General features: G+C 36.2%; 1 protein-coding gene across 7 annotated transcripts in view; it reads left to right on the plus strand.

Annotated features, from left to right (window-relative positions):
• The window catches only part of SLIT2 (slit guidance ligand 2), a 260,737-nt gene that overhangs the window by 13,455 nt on the left and 229,239 nt on the right, over positions 1–18,043 (plus strand). For all 7 annotated transcript variants that reach the window (XM_030270822.4, XM_030270827.4, XM_030270826.4 and 4 more), the window contains exon 4: positions 8,226–8,297. In XM_030270822.4, coding sequence (XP_030126682.4) covers positions 8,226–8,297 — 72 coding nt within the window. The remainder of the gene's footprint in view (positions 1–8,225; positions 8,298–18,043) is intronic.

Genomic DNA, 18,043 nt, shown 5'->3' on the forward strand with positions numbered 1-18,043 from the left:
GTGTTGTCAAAATCATTCTTGTTTCGTCGGATACTTGAACCTCTGTTACTCTACAAACGAACATGTTTTAAACATGTAGTATGTTTTATAACTTCTGTTTCCTTCTTTATGTTATACTTTATAGAATAGAATCCCATGAGTGAGCTTCACAAGATTGTGGAGGCTTGAAGAAGTCTCTGTAGATTGACTAATCCCATGCTACTGATGAACTAGGCGTCCATCAGAGCAGGTGTCTGAAGGCTGTTTCCAGTTGGGTTTTGAATCTCTCTGGGCAGCCTGTTCCAGTGTGTGACCATCCTCACAGTCAAACACTTTTCTTAAGTTGAGATCCACTTTTCCTATACTTTGATTTGTACCTATTGCCTCTTGTCCTTTCATTGTGCACTTCTGGCTCAGTTTTCCTTACTTGGGAAGGAAGTGCATCACTTATTTGTACACAGGAAGTATTTGTACACAATGAGATATCTCTGAGACTTTTTCTCTTCAGGCAAAACAGTCTCAGCTCTGTCCACTTCTTCCAATGTGACAGGTGCTTGTTTGCCTCCATCATCTTAACAGTTCTTCCCTGGACTTGGTCCAGTCTCTTGTAGTGGGGAGTCCAGCTCTGGGCACAGCTCTCCAGATGTCTCACCAGTGCTGATGTCCTTTAGGGGGAGGACCATGTGCCTTTGTTGCCTGCTGGTAACAATTTTAGGATTACAGCCCAGGCCTTCTGTGCAAGGGCACATTGCTGGCTTCATTTGAATTTCTTATTCACACAGCACACTAGGCTGTTCTCTGTGATGGTTCTTCCTACTGGTGGTTCTCCAGTGTGTGCTGGTTCATGGAGTTAACTCTTCTCCAGGTTCAGGGCTTTCCATTTCCCGTTTGCCCTTCCCAAGTTTCCTTTTCAAGCAATTCTCCAGCCTGTTTGTGTTACTCTCAGACAGTGCACAGATCTAGTGCATCAGTCATTCTTTCCAGTTTTGTATCATCTGCAAATATGCTGAGGGTGCAATATGTCCCGTCTGCCAGATTATGAATGAATTTGCTGACCCTTGGAGTATATCACTTGTGACTGTTCTCCAAATGGACTTCGTGCCCCTGACCACAAGTCTTTGAACTTGGTACTTTTGGCAGTTTTCAGTCCACTTCACCATCTGCTTTTGTGGTCTGTACTCTATCAGTTTGTCTGTGAGGACAACCATTATGAATGGCAGTGTCAGAACCTTTGCTGAAGTCGAGGTAAACATCTACTGCCTTCCCCATATCTGCCAAGTTTCTTATTCATTGTAGGAGGCTTCCAGGCTAGTCAGGCATCATTTTATCAGTGTTAAATCTGTGCTGACCACTCCCAGCCATCATCTTGTCCTTACTGTGTCTAGAATAGAAATAGCTTTTATTTTGCCCAATTGCCTCCCCAGGCATTGAGATGAGACTTCCTAGCCTGCCATTTTTACAGTGTTTTTCATGCTTTTTAGTGCTTTTTGTAGGTTGAATTATTAAGGATAATGACTAAATATTTATAGAAATATATTTTCTGTTGAAACAGTAAGGAATACAGAAAACAGCAGCCTTAGTTTCTGTCTTTCCTTTGTAGTGAAAAAAATGCTTTAAAAAGGCAAAGTATAGACTTTGAATATAGACTCTTGACAGCACAAAATACTGTTCTGCATAATGTAGGGAGAATTGATTGGAGTAGGAGAGCAGTGTGGTAATTTTGGACTTGACATCAAACTCACAGGAAAAGAAAATGAAGGACAGCAAATACCTTAGGTTTCAAGTACTGCACAATAACTAGTTCAATGTAGTGCTATAATTGAGAAGTACCTTTCACTGCTTCCTACACAAATAAGAAACTGAGTTTGCAGTAGTGTCCTGCTACTATTTGGAATTTTTTTTTTTCTTACTGAAACAAATACCTAATTTATATTTGAAATTAAATGGGGAATAACTTAGATGTCTTTTTTAGCTAGTGGAATCCTGTTTAAGTGGTTCTTGACCTGGGGAAAACCTTGGATATCCAAATGATGTAAGAACAGCCTTGAACTTCTCAGATTTCAGTTTTTACTCATGTGGTTGGTAAACTTGATATTGTTAGGCTTAATGAGATTATGAGTAGTTTGCTAGAGAAATTTTCTTTGCAGAGAATTCTTAATGGAAAAACTGGCACAATCTTTTGCTTAGCTCTTAGTTCTTGGGCTTTCCTCTCATTTGATGACATGCAAGTCACATTCAGAGACAGCAGTTGCCAGATGTGTTGAAGTTCAGCAGATTGTGGCTTTGGACATGGATGTACAAATATTTTCTGCCTCTGGCAGATATAGCACAATGTTTTTTGTAGGAAAGTAGTGTTGCCTTCCTTTCAGATGAAGTCTAAGTTATAATTTCTTCTGTTGAGGCAGTAGTAATCACTTATTCTGATCTGTTATTCTCACTGTATATATTAAAATTTTTGGACATCATACTTAAACCAGCCTATTGCAACGATTTGGGTGCTGTGCACTAGCTTTCTGTTTTGAAGAACTTGGATAATTTTGTAGGTGGCTTCTGTATTTCCTGAGCTCATATAGCCTGAACTAATGTTAGACCTTCCCAGAGGATGCATATCCCTTGGATGCATCTTGAAACTACTTAAGGAGCTTTGTGGGCTCAGTTGTGAGTAGAAAGTGCTCCTGTGAGAGCACGCAGAGGTTTGATTACTGACATGTTCTTCCATTTTAAATTGAAATGTAATGTAAACAGGCTTTTATGTTTTTAAAGTTTATATATATTTTGCAAATGAGTTTCACTGAGCTGTTGCATGCTATTTTTAAATGAGTGTAGTAGTTATTTCCTCTGCTGACAAACAGAAGGTGTGGATATGCTCCTTTGAAGAATAAAATTTCTAAGCTATATGGTGCTGTGTGCTACTATGTGCAGATAGTGTATTTACTTCTCTAGGCTAACTTTGAAGGAGGAATGAAAAAGAATGAATTCTACTGTCAATAATATTTGTGAGTTGGAAGCATTCAATCCTTTTTCATGAAGCAGTGGCAGTTGGATAAAATGCTTCTGTGCCTGTATTTAGGGGTTTGGAAGGCTTTCATTCTCTGTGCACCCAATGGGATAGGCTGTTTCTAATTAAAGAGCACAGCTGATTTATATCTTACTTAAAACAGCTTTTAACTTCGATCAGCTCTCAAGTTATCTTTGAGGGTTTCTTTTGTCCTACAGGGTCTATGGGTAGAATTGCATCTACTTGAACTAAAATCCATTGGAAACTTAAGTGGGACAAAAGAGCAACCTTCCACTACTTGTGAGGTGGTTATGAGAAACCTTAAGCCAGGCTCATTGCTGTCATGAGCTATCAAGCATAAATCAAAGTGGGAAGTGTAGCTGCATGTAAGGGCAAAACTTCTTCACTGGGAGGGCAGTCAAGCTCTGGAACAGCTCATTTTCCCAGAGAAGCTCTACAGTCTCCTCCACGTTCTCTGGCTGTATGTAGTTGATACAGTGGGATCAGAAACAAGTTACAGTGAAGGCTGTAACTAGTCTGAAGCAAATATGTGTGAATTATAGCAATTGCAGATGATTACATTGTACCCAGTGCAATCAAGGTTTTTTTTTTTTCTCCCCTCCTCCTCCGTGCATGGTTGCTACTGCATCATGGTTATTGTGGCATGAAAACTTGAGACACGTTGGGATGGATTTGTGGCATGGCCAGACATCAGTGGGTTAGAATATGTTGCTACTGGGAGCACAGTGTGCTCTCCCTGCAGCGTACAAAGTAAAACAGATATATACCAATTCCAACTAAAATAGCTTGTTGCTCAGAACCACTAGCTCAAATCTAGCCACATTTTTTTGCTTAGCTTAATGTTGTCTTCTTCAAAGAGTTACTTATTCTTTGTCAGGTCTTACTTTTTATCTGCCTGTTGGTATTGAACTTCCTTTAATGAGTGTTTTCACCTGCTCATTTGTCAAAGGTATTTTTTTTCTTTGTCCTTAAATCCTTTTGTATACTTCTGCCATCATTTTACTTTGAAGATGCTTTTCTAGTCTTTACTGTGTCTAGAAGACTGAGCTCTGGGAGTTGTAAACTGAAGTATTTGAAATACTTTGTATACTTTAGGTAGTATGTGGGCTTTGCTTGAATTCATTGTGAAGAGCTCGAAAATGTACCCATGTAAGTTTGCCCAATCTCTTTCTAAAGATGCATTCAGCAACAGAAGAAAAAAAAAAGTATATTTGAATTGCAACTTGAAAGAATTATATTATATTGGTGCCTCATCTTTTTAATTCTGGACATTACCAAAGGACTTTACAGTCGTTAATACAATGTTGGCAGAGATTCTTCGGTGCATTTTTTGTTGCTCACAGCACTAATTCTTCATCTCCTCTGAGCTCTCTGCTTGAGAAACACAAATATTTGTAGCTCAGTTGGAAAACTGAATAGTCATGGTATGGAACATCTCATCACTGTTTCTTCAGTGCTTCAGTTTGAGGTCCATGTAAGTTCTGGGAGAGCAGTTCAGTTGGTGGAATTGAAATTTCTCTTCTTGCATTGCCCCAGGGGAAACATGGCATGCTAGGTAACTGTGCTAAGTGTCTGCCACCACAGAAGGTGTGGTGGAATGTTTATGGCTCTTTTTACTCAAAACAACTGGAGTTCTTTAAAATCTACAGTCTTGGATTCCATGATCCACTGTGCTTACCTTGGATTTCAGCTTGAGAGAGAAAGGGGGTTGAATCTTTTTCACTCACTCTTGTTTCAGTATGTTTGTGCGTTCTAGCTAGGTATTATTTCAGACATAATGAAGGATCAGGTCACGTGAAAAAGTGGACCTGTTGGGGAACCATGTAAAATAGTGAACCATTTTAAAATAGTAATGTATTTTCTGGACTCCTTGTGTGGCTCTTTCCAAAGATTAGAAACTCTTCATGGTGATTGTTGAATGGGAAACTGTTGCGTACTGTGATACCAGGCTGTTGTTTCAGACTTGCTCTGCATATATTTTTCCCATTCACTTACATTTTCATATGATTTTTTCAAGACTACCTGCTGTAGTCTTGAAAAATGTATTTCAGTGAAGTCTAGTTCTTAAAATCTCCATATAGAAAATTTAGCAAATTTACTCTTGTAAAAGCATCTGCTATAACTTGATAGGTGTAAAGAGTAGCTGAAGTCTCTTTTAGAAGTGTAGTAAAAGTTGTATTTCCCACTATTGCCTTTATGAAAATAAGCCATATTTTATCTTCTTGGTCACAGACAATAAGGAATAGTCAAATTTTTGGTAGAGAAAGATTAGTTCTAAAAGAATATTCAGGGAATTGGATAAAGCTATTCAAAGTCACAAAATGCATAAGGGATCAGTAATTTGTGTATTCCGTCAATCTATGTAGTGCTCAAAGAACAAATATTTTAGTCTTGTGAAAGGCAAAGTAAAATCATGTGTTGAAACACCAGTTTTGAAGTTCCAAGCTCATGGGGTAGAAACTGTTAAGACATGAGGGTAGTGCTGTTTATTGCTAGTTTAATTAGTGCAGCTTGATTTACAGTCCATAACTTAGATTTGAAAGTCTCTCCAGTGGCAGATGCACCAGTATGTTAAAGGTATACTCAGCTGTGTGAGGTATGTGCAGTAATAACAGAAACTCCTGATTGAAGGTGTTACCTCTTTGTGTAAGATGCTAAATAGCAGAGCAAGCATTTCACCTGTGAAATATCCTTCTGAGTGATCTTGTGTGTCCTTGTGAGACTACATTTAGTGAAAGGCAGCCTGCCTGATTAACTTGATCATCAATTAATATTGTCATTGTACTAGAGAGGCTTTTATGTAATATACAAAACTTCTACAAAATACAGATACAGGGTAATTTCATTGCCCTTTCAGTAACAGCTCATCATTATGGTCCAGTGTTCAAACTTAACAGATTTATTAAGAAGTATCAACAGAGATTTTTGTCCTGAGAAACTGGTTAGAAACTGACGTTTTAGTCTTTACCCTACATGCTTTTCCATGTAATTTTGAATCTGTAAAAATGGACTTAGATATTTAAGTCTTTATTTAGCTAAGAGAAGCAGTGAATTAACTTTATTTTTTTTATTTACTCTTTTCTTCATTTGTTTCATTTTCAAAATCTTGTTGGATATAGTTTAGTTTAAAATAATTGTTTTCTACTTCAGTTTTGTGGTCTTGGCATGTACTTTTATACATAAATTTACTAAAGGCTAGAAAATGTCTATTTATATATTTTTTTAAATGTAGTAGATGCAGAAACAGTAACATGTAGCACTTTCTTTTATTTATGTTGGGATGGTTTTTTTTTTAAGTGTTCAAATCTGAAGTCTTCCAGTAGTCATTAAATTATAGCTCTTTCTTTTATATGAAAGATTTTAGTTTTACTGATTTGGACATGTGACTTGTAAGATCACAATTTAGATTTTTTTGTTGTTGTTGCTGGATTAAGATTTTTTTTTTCCTAATTATTAAAATGCATTGTCACTCACCTTTCTTATCTCAGTAGTGTAGTCTTTTATTTTTTGGTCTTTCATTTTAGTCTTTTGTTTTCTTTAACTCTTAGTGTTTTTTTAATCCCTGAGGATGTGATTTAGGTTTCTTCTGCTTAGAGAAATCAGGATTTCTGATGGTTGACTAACAGAAGAGAACCTGAAATTAACCCTGGAGAATTATGGATATCTAGAACTCAAGAAGCTGACTGCTTGCTTATGATTTGAAGTGTGGTAGCAACCCTCTGTGTGCATAAAAATATTTCTCAGATTATTTCACTCTCATCAGTAGTCACATTGAGCTTTAAAGGAGGAAAAACTAAGTGCACTAAACCATGGAGCTATGTAAAATTTGATTTTGAATGTCTCTGTGTATCTGCATGAGAATTTCTGGACAGACCATTATATGGAACAATATTTATGAGAAATTAGCCCAGAGAGGCTAAACAGTTAATTATTTGGGTTCAACTCTAAGACCAACAAAGAGGAAAATCTGAGCCTTTATGAAATTCTAAAACTTAATTTTTCAAGACTGTTGCCCAGTGTATTTTTTCACCTTGTGGAATTTGTTGATAGCAGTTTATTGATGTGGTGTAACCACTGTTACGATTATATTTATATATATGTGTGTTTGTATACATGTATATATCAGATAGTCCCATGCAGTCTGGTTTCCATGAGTGCCCTGAATTATTGAGGGATCGTGCAGTGCAAACTGTGACCTGTGATAAATTTTATGGGACACAACATTTTTTTTTCTAGTCAGTTGCTTTGCTTGAATGGCAGGTGGCACATGTGGTGGATGCATTTGTTAAAAACAACCAAAAAACGGTTTTGAATTTAACTTCTTGACTGGGATGTCTGTATGCTCCAGGGCTGTTAGACACAGTAGAAAGAATAATCTGTATCGTATGTTTAGAAAAAAACATGAAGATAGAATATATTTGCCTTGGCTAGTGGTTGTTCTATTGACTATGTGTATAATACAGAAGGCTTTGATCTTGTCACCTCAGTCTGAGCAGCTGTGACCCTGGGCAGCATGCTCAGTGAGAATCTTCACAGACAAATGGGCACCTTCCAGATTTCGTTTGCATTTTTTTCTGTTGTACACACTGATCGAGCTCTATTTCTTTATTTTAGCTTCCTCAAAGTTCCTGTCTTTACAGTTAAAGAGAAAAAACTGCATGAAAAAACCTCCTTGTAATGCCAGATATAAGCTGTGACTCCTTGGGGTTTTTTGACTTCTATTTGATCAGGGTTTCTGTAACAGCTTCCTTTGCTTTTTAAAATTTATATAAATAGGTTATATGGATCATTAGACCTAATATTATCTTGTTACTGAAAGTGTATACATTTGATACATGCTCCCTTGAACATTTTCATGCTCCCGAAATGTCTATCTGGTCCATTATACTAAGAGGAACACAGAGTTGGTGGGGAATTGAATTTACACTGCTGATTTTGTATTTTTAGCTTTTATATTGTTTACGTGGGGTGGAGTCCTGACTTAGTGATTGGTTCACACTGCAGAAATTCAAAATCTTTCATAAAATAGGTAATATGGTCTGTTGGGGGAAACCAGAAAATGTAATTAGTCCATGGTAAATTTACTACTGGACCATGTCTCCGCTAATGGACCTTTCTGGTCTTTAAAATCAGCTTGTTACAGCACTGGGATTCCAACTCAAAGTGCTTTCATTGCATTGCTGTAGCATTTGTAATTTAACACAACTTTTTCTTTTTCTGTCCAAAGGCGCCTAAACAGAAATAACCTCCAGTTGCTTTCTGAGCTGCTCTTTCTGGGGACGCCGAAGTTATACAGGCTGTAAGTAGGCATGGCCCAATAACTATTATTTGGGAAAATTTGAATTTGGTCTGTTATTGTGTCTTGCATTACAATTTTTATCTTTTGCCCCACATTGGGCTAGAATGTGTCTTGGAACATTGGTATTTGGTTTAAACTGAGTACTTTCTTTGACTGCTTTGCAAGATTTGCTTTAAATTTTGTGTTAACGTCTAGGTGAGATACTGATACTTGTATGAGAATATTGTCATTTATTCCCACTTCTGTAAGGAAGCTTTTCCGAAAGAATACTTTGATTCTCCTTATCTCCTGTTTGGTTTTTTAAAAAATTGTTTCTGTGTTAAAAGAACTAAAAAATGCCTTTGGAGATTCTGATCCAGAGATGCAGCACAGTATAAGTGCTTTGGTTTTGTGATGTTCTGCTTTTGTGGCTATGCACACTTGGCCAGAAAAAAAAATAGCACTGGCAAATGCTAGGTCTGTAGAGAAGTCTCTCCTGTGTCCCTTCACAGAGAAAAGAAAGCTGGTAACTCAAGCTCTGGGAAGAAAAAATGATGAAATGCTTTACCTTAAATAAAAATGGCAACAAATTGAGGAATGAGTTTTTTGTTTTCATTGTGTTACTTGGTTTGATAATGTTTTATCCAGGCAATATTTTAACATTGTCCTTTTTAAGAAGCCACTTAATTCTGTTGCAGTTGAAATGTGGAATTTAAGTTTAGAATCTGCTTTGAACAAAATAAATTGTAAGGGGCCTTTAAGTTACAGTATGTGTTACGGGAGGAATAACACATGACAGGCTTTTGCAGGGTTGTACCAGTTCAGCCTGTTTTAATTTAGATATATGTTTGATACATTTCTTCAGACTCCAGGTGAGGTTTCTGCTGTCAAATTTGCTGGTAAATACTGGGTTTCCTCACTTGTGTGCTTGGAAAAAGAAAAGTGAATTTGGAGGAAAGCAGGATTCCTCTTGTTTCCCCTTTAGTATATGGAATTATGTTTGAGAAACAATGTGATGCTTTTTTTAGTTGATTTTTATTTTACTATTGTGAAATAATAGTTATTTTCTTATTTCTTATAGCAATATACAATAGCAAACTGAAAGTTACTCCTATTATTGTAAACATTTATTTTTGTGTATTTTGTTTTATTCCACTGGTTTAGATGTATATTTTGTTTCCAGAAATTCCCTGTAGATCTAATGAGTTTTTAAATGACTAGGCCAGAAAGCTGCTGAAGGCTTTTTTCCTGACAAACAAAAATATTTTGCTCTGCTGAAGTATTATACTATATTCAAATATTTTGTTGTATATTAACAATTTAGTCTCTTATCATTGCCATCAGCTGGGATAAAGACATTACCTTTAACAGGAAGGAGATTAAAGGGATTTATGGTCATTTTATTATTCCACCTACAGTGTAATGGTTGCTACTAAGATACATATATAATACAAATGAGACATTATTTGCAGGCAAAAAATGGATACACACATCAGTCAAAATCATATTTGAATATGTTTTTTTCAGAATTGTGTATTTGATAGATGCTAGTCTTAAATCTATAATGTCTTTTGACAAAAAGCACACAAGTGCTCATAGTGGATATGGAAGAAAGTAAGAGATCACTGGCTTCACAGTATTAAATTTCCTCTGCCTAAGGGTTATTTTTGATCAGACCATGAAAGTGAATGTCTGGTTATAATGTATTCATGTTTAAAAGAAAATATGAATGGTAGTAAAAAATTACAGCTGCTTAACTCTAAATTTGTAATTTAAAAATGCCAGGCCAACAAAGGCACTGATGTTAGTAAAATGTTTGTGGTTAGTTTCCAGATAATATGTAGTTTGTTCTTTTTGAAGTGTATAAAGTGATTTGGCTTTTTACATGTATCATTGTATAGGCTTAGATGTATTTACATCCAAATAAATATTTTTATAAGGAGAATTAAAGTTCTCTAAACATGATCAATTATATATACTTTTTTTTTTGCTTTGGGTTTAGTATTTATTTTTGGCATTTAACAGCTAATCAAACAATGTGTGTACTGCGAGGTTTCAACATACTATTGAGCTTCTGTGAATAATAATTACCATTTGACCCTTGGCTGTAAATGAGATGCCAGGTGAAGAAGCACATATGCTTGTTGTGTAGGCTAAATGCAATATAAAAGAAAGAGGTTACACTGTATATGAATTATGATTCGACACAGTTGGTTGCTGCCAGTGGCCAGCTATGCTTTCCCTTTGCTGTCTGCTCCAATTTCTCTTTGGACGGGTTGAGAGAGCACTGCGTGTTCAGGTCAAGATGTTTGCCTAGAAATAGTAGTACAGTTGCAGCTGTGTTTGCTGGAGCAGGAGACTAGTTTAAATAGCATTACCATTTATCCAGTCCATTAACAGAACTCTGTAAAATAATACCAACTCTGCATAAACTACAGGACAGTGTAATAAAATTACAAGCACTTGTTGACAGATGGGAAGTGTAAGTAAAGGAAAGCAATAGGCTGAGAATTTAAAAGAGACAGTGCATTATTTTCTGTGTCTAAAGACACTTAATTTCAAAGGTAGTTAAAATTATTTTTCAGGCTACTTTCTTTCCAGTTTAGCAGCCTTCCAAGAAATCTCCTGGAACTAGTTAAAATGGATAATTTTAGTCAAAACAGAGGCTGATTTTCCCATTAATAGCTATCTACAAAGGTGTTTTGACATAAATATTTCAGTAGGAAGTAGTTAATGCCAAAAATAGTATGAAGAGTGCTGTAGGGTATATTAATTTTACCTTGCAAGCAATCTCTTAAAGCACAATATACATGAACCTCTGTTTTGATGCAGTATCATTAAAATAAAGGTGCTGTTTGAAATCCCCTGGGATGATAATTTAAGTTCTTGCTCAACAAGTAGCATTGCTGCAAGGAGGAACATTCTTGGCTGACCTGTATGCCCACTCATGTTATGTTGTGTAAAGTCAGGGATGGCACCTTAGCACAGACAATGACCACAGCCTAGTGAGTGCTTATCTGAGGCAAATAGATTTTGACTGCTTACTTTGGCTGGTTAGATCACAGTTCATTGATTGCTGTTTGCTGCAGGATACCAGGCTGCAGCTTGGATCCAAGCTGTTTGAAAACTCAGTTTTAAAAAATACCTTTATTAATCAGTGGTATGTAAAGGTTATTGAATTACATGCAGAAAGCTTGTCCCTTCTGATTTACATTTCTTGTGCTTGGAATGTGGTTAAGTTTCTTTACTGACTAATATACATAGAAGTTAGGCAATGTTGGCCTTGAAAAAAAAAAAATCAACCTTTGTAGTGAATGTTGTCTTATATATGTTTTTCTTTTAATATGTGTACTTGAAGGTACACGCTGTGAATATTTCTCATCTAAAGGGAAAAACCTCCAAAACTTAATGTAGTCTGATTAATAAACATCAATTTTGAGATGTCTGTTAGTCACTAAAAAAAAATTCCTAACGATAAATAATTACAGGGAAAAAGTACTAAACATCAAAAAAACTTTAAAAAATTATCTTAGGCCAGAACAACAGCGGCAGCAGCAACAACAAAACATGCCGTACGGGGGGCCCTTGCAAAAATTCCTCCTGAATTAATTTCTGCCAGCTATGATTAAAGTGTGTGGTACTAGATGTGTCAGACACCATAGTTCTCTGCTTCATTTTACTCTTGGCCTCTGTGGCCCTTGCCACAATAAATCGCACAATGGCCGGGCAGGGATGGCAGGTCTCCGTTGCCGGGTTACCGCTGTCCGGCCGCACGATCATCGCTCATCCCGGGGCGGCCGGCCCGGGCGGCTCCGCCCGCTGCCGCTGCCGCTCGGGGCTGCCGCTGCTGCTGCTGCTGGAGGTGCCGCTCGCATCCCTCGCTGAGCCTGGTGCTGCTGGTACTTCTGCCGAGAGAGAAAACGGAAAAAAAAACTCCGTAAAACAAACCACATCAGATAGGATAGGAAAAAGGTAGTAAGATGGTGCATGTAACGCACCAGAACAAGGACTTGAAAATATTTTTCAGTGCTGCACTCCCTATTTAGTGCAATACAGCGCCTATTGTTAAGGTGTTATTTATGATTTTGTCATATTTCTTTTAACTGTAATCATGGTAAGTGAGACTATGGTTATAATTTTGTAGAAAAGGCACTTCAGTCTGAATCCATTTTAACAACTCAATAAAGGAATCACTCATTAGAAAAATACTCATTAGAAAAATGGTCATTAGCTCAAAGCCTCTGAAATATTCCAACTGCAAACAACTGCTCTGGTTAAATCCAGTGAGAAGCAAAAAGGAGTTTTCCCTTTTCAAAAGGCAATTTTGAAGAATTGTTCTCCTTTTAAGAGTAGATTGTTAATGGAATTGCTGTCAGGTAAATGCAGTGGGTTGGTTTCCACTGTGCTGCATTAACATGACAGTGTGGTCCACTTTATTGCAGAGGTGGGCTGAATGGACAAAAAATTTAAGAAACAGTTACTCACACATTAATTATGAAGCTGTCTTGTTGCTATATGCTCCCCAGGATAGTATGTTGAGGTATTTTACTCACTTGTTTGAGTTTTTATGATTTGGTATGGTGTGTTCTAGCAGCATGCCCACAACACAACTCCATTTTTTTTTCATGTGATAGAATTAAATCTTATCATTTTAGGGCTAAATGGAAGCAGATAAGTCTTCCCTATATGGTGTCAGTCTGGCTTGTGTTTTGACTCGTATTTGTTTTTTTGGTTTTTTTTTTTTAACCACAGTTGCTTAGTGCAACTACAAGAATGTTTGAATTGTTTTATCTAGCCAATTCAGTTGGCAAGAATGTAGTTATTCTACTGCTGGTTAGTTTTTAAATACTAGCATTGTTTTGTTAGCACTACTCTTAAACTGACCATAGTTCTCAGAATGTAACTATATTTCAAAATTATTTAGCAAAGACATATGGCATATTAGGATAGGTATAATGAGTATAGGTATATGGCTTGGTGGTATTGTAAGCCAATAATTAAAATGATATTTTTAATATATGAGTAATTACTAATCTTTTTTGCAGTGTGCAAGCACACTTACTGGTTTGCTGCATCACTGCATTTTTGCTAATAGGAGGTCCTATTGCTCCAGTATGGAAAGTTTTCAGGGTGAATGTGGTCCCTTATGCTGCATGACCACTGCCAATTACGTTTCTGGGAGTTTATTTTTGTATAATCCCAGTCAGTAGACAGACAGGCCTATCTAAAAAGTAAATGAATTAATGTATATTAAAAATATGCTTGTTAAGGTTCATTGCCTGTAAGAATAAACCAGAGTAACTGAGAACATGTTCACTCTGTGCTAGGTTTGTAATACCTCATTTCTCGCATTCATTTCTGGCGTGGAAGAACTAGAAGATAAACTTCTGTGAGACATTATAAAAACTGTTACTTCTGTTACCTGCTCATTTTTTAGTGTAAAGGTAAAAGAGAATTAGGAGCTCAAATGCCTTATGCAGTTTGACTTGCATGTTCACCTTTTTTCTGGTCCTACGACCACTTGCTTCTACTTTAAGCTTTCATTCTCTGCTAAAATGTTTCAAAATTGAAAATTCTGTCATCTCAAGGTACTGAATAAAACAAAAAACACCACTGTAGCTTTGCTTCAAACATAAGCATTACTGATATGGCAGGATGGCGTTTTAGACATTTTTGGAACTGTTTCAAAAATGTTTACAATTTATCAGGTAATTGATTTTTTAGCAAAGGAACAAGTATTGCTTGTATGCATTTGGCATACAACTTGCGGTAGCTATATCCTAGCAACAGCAAACATTCAGCCTTAGATTCAGCTGAGTGGAAATGTTGATAGAACCAGAATTAACTTTGAAAATGTAGTTAGAAAAATAAAAGTGAAATGAGTTATCACTTTGTGCAATTATTAGACTTCAAACTTTACTATGTTACTCTTCCTGCCCTTTGTTATAGAATCTCTTAATCTGTTGGCCTTTCCTGAGCTATGCTTTCTTTTGGATTTGCATGTCACCTGCTATGGTGCTGTGCAGGAAAAAAAATGGTGTACCAAATATACAGAAATCAAGTGAACTATTACTGGAAATAATAGTAGGAGATTTTTGAAATTGGAAACAAACTATTTTATTGTGAAATGATGCTTTCTGTATGGATGTTTATATTTTTTACTTTTGAGATAATTGGAAGCTCTCTTTGAATTGTGGTTGAATTTTCCTTTATTTCTTTAATCATAAAACCATAATTTTGTTGGTATTTTACAAGTGGTATTTCTTTTGCTATGGGATAAAATGGTTAATTGGATGGACTGCTGAGGCTGTAAGCTAATTCTGATCTGGGCAGAATTAGTGAAAGAATTTTCACTCTTTATTTAAGATGCAATAGTAAATGTAATAGTAATATAAGTAAATGATATAGTTGACTAATTTTAGCAAAAGGCATCTATAGGGATATCCATGAGTTGGACTTTGATTCTCATGGGTCCTTCCCAACTCAGAATACTCTATGATTCTGTGATGCTTATAATTTTTTTTTTTTTATTATAACAAACACTCCAAAACTGTTCAGTCACTTTTAACCTTAATTAGAAATTTATAAACAAAAATATGACTTACAGCAATTATTCTCAACTAACATTAATATCTGTGTTATTTAATTTTTTATGCTATTAGCTGCTGAAAATTAAATATGTGAAAATATGAATCATATTAATTACTCAATCCATAGCTCTATTTAAATAGTGTGGTGGTATTCAGATCAGTTGAGAGGTCTACTTTAGCTATTGGGGTTTTGGTGCTTTGACACCAAGGATAAATAATTATCATCTGTGTTTTTGTTGGAATCATAGTAGTTAAAGCTAAGAATTGTGTTTGAATATGAAAATGAGAGTGGCTGGTTTTGGATCACCTGTGATCATATAAATTTCCAGTCTGAATCAGTCCCTGGGTTGTTCCTGGAGGGTTGACCTTGAAAGCTTTGGTAAATTGTGATACAGGAAATCATTTAGTCAGGAGTTAAGCAGAAAACTGAAACTCGGTGAAAGAAGTCATGAAAAGTAAAAAAGCGTGTCAGAAGAATTGCCATTATTATGTGGTGCAGAAACATGGTGTGAAATGTTAAAAGGAGAAGTCTTGGCTTGCACAGAGTGGACATTTTAAGTGCAGCCGTGTCATCTTGATTAAAAAAAAAAAGAACAGAAAAGAGGAATAAATCAAGCCAAGGGAAAATCTGAAAGTATAGAGGCTTGTCCCTGTGATGGTAGGTTTCTTCTACAAGTGGAAGATTAAAGCCTAAAGTAACTGAATAGCTGAGAAAAGTCCAAAGAAAAGTTGATTGCTTCCCCTCCAAGAGTTCCAATTGATTGAAAAAAGCCTAATTTAAAGTTCTGTTTGTTCTGTGTCTTAAACCATCAGAATTTTCTTTTAAAACTGGGGGAATGCTCTGGAAGAGAAAGAATCCAAGGATAAAAAGTCATTGCAGGCCAACAATTGTTCCTAATCCTCACAAAATGCTGGAGAAATTAAATTTATTCTTTATTGCTCAAAGTGTTACCTAGGTCACTGGGCGATGGGAAAATTGAACTGGAAGTCGAGTAGGCACAATCTTTGTTTTGTGTCTAGATGCTTAACCTTAGACACGACAAGGCATCTTAGTGTGTTGTGGGAACCTGGTTCAGAGTATTAACACCAGGACGTTTATTACCCTGGATTTATAATGGGCTATGCTGTCAGCAGATGAAAATGTTGTGTTTACATTTCAGTGTTAAATGATCATTTAATTAACACCTAAGAGAAAAAAAAAAAAAAAACCTTGTGAAATTCTTAGCAGCTTTTATTGTTGGTTTCCGTGGAGGTTTTAATATCCAAGTTATGCTGTGGTTGCTTCTATAATACAGCTAGAAAAGACATTTATGAAGGCAATCAAGAAGGACAGACAGTTTAACCCCTTTTGACCCTTCATCCTGAATGTTGATTTATATAGCATTTTAAATGCATTGAATTTGTTTTAAAGCTTCTTTAAAGTTACTCACACATCATTCAAACAACACAATATTTTTCCACCCAAAGTATATATTCGTATACAGAGCATAGTTTTCTCAGAAAGTAACTAATGTATATAGAATTTATCAACAAAAATTTTACTTCAGTAAAAAAAAAAGTTCTCATTTTGGCAGATTTGTCTATGTGTTCTTGATAAGGATATACAAGCTTCTGTAAGAAAAAAAACAAAAAGGAAGTTTGAAACGGACATCATATTGTGTTCTGGTTGTAGTAGCTACTGTCTGAGTTCTTCAAAAAGAATAGGAAATTGGCAAGGGAAAGAACATTGCTACAAAATTGCATATCCACTTTACCCAGTATAGATCTACTTCCATATGTTCCATTGTATCAAAGTCAAGGCCATCTAATAGATTTAATTTGCTCTGGGTCCTTCATAATGCTTTTTGTTGTAATGTTGATCTACAAATGCTTTCTGCAATAATGTCACCCTAGAAAGCATGTTTGTGTAGGTTTTTTTTCATCCTAGATCTAATGTTAGATTAAATGCTCTTTGTTAAAGAGCAGATGCTTTTAAATTGATGTGCTTTTACAAACACACTGTAGTAAAAAATTGAAATTACATATAGATTTAGAGGTTGTTTTGGGGGTTGTTTGTTTATTATTTGGTCTTTGCTCAGGGAATAAACTCCACAATTTTAAAGCATGTTAAAAGAATAATAAGAAAAAGCCTAGCACAGCTTAAGTCAATTATTGATGATCTACAAATTTTGTTGTGTTCTTTTTGTTTTTTCCTGATGATCATATCCTTCCCACATGTCATTAACTGAGTTAGAAAACACAGATGGAATCTGAAGATACAGTAAATATTCCTTTTTTTCCATGCAACTGACATAAACTATCTAACACTTGATGAAATATTACAGCTGCAGTGAGACTTCTATCTGCCAGTGGAATTTTAATGTTTTTCAAACTTCTCTGAATATATTTATTAAGTAGAAATTTGATATTCAGATATAGACTTGCATTTTCTTTTGTCTCAAATATTTGAGCGTTTAGAGTTAAAACAGTGTATTGCAATTTCAGTCCTTTCTTCGGTGTTTTTAATTGAAAAATAATTCTGCAGTATCCTTTTTTTACTTGACATGTTGGTTGAAGGAACCTTAGGATATGCTTAGGATAGGTAAGAAAGTCTTACCCTGTCCTGTGCAGAGTTTGCTCTCCTCTCAGTCTTGGTAGGGCTTGGAGGTTTGCTGTGCTGGTGAGTGATTAAGGCAAGCAATGCATGCAGGAAGATTTAGGCTACACTTGCTATGCAGACCAGTGAGCTTCAGCTGAAACACTGAACTGTTTGGGACTCAGAGGGCTGGTGGGAAGGTCACATACATTATCTAAGTACCAATTAAAGGGACTCTCATTATGGTAAGGAAAGTGCCAATATTCAAAGTGCAATACTTAGTCTTGGAGAAGAACTGAAGGCAGGGCTGCAGTGATGAACAACCCAGACTGTTGTCCCGATCCTTGTAGCTGTTGTAAGGGCACTTGGAGCCAGGGCTGGTGGCTTTACTTGGGAAAGGCTGCTTATGAATGCTGAGCGGGGTGTATTCTCTCCCCCAGACACTTGAGAGGCCTGCTCTGCTAATGGCTGTTCAGACCCACCTCATGGAGAATAAAGCTGGGGCTTGCAGAGCTCTTTTCATCTTTACAGCCAAGCCCAGGTGCAGGCCCTCCCTGGCTCAAGGGTGTTTAAAGGACCACACTCTGAAGGCTTCTTTCCAG

Source organism: Taeniopygia guttata, chromosome 4, assembly GCF_048771995.1.
Source record: "Taeniopygia guttata chromosome 4, bTaeGut7.mat, whole genome shotgun sequence".
Classification (NCBI taxonomy): domain Eukaryota; kingdom Metazoa; phylum Chordata; class Aves; order Passeriformes; family Estrildidae; genus Taeniopygia; species Taeniopygia guttata.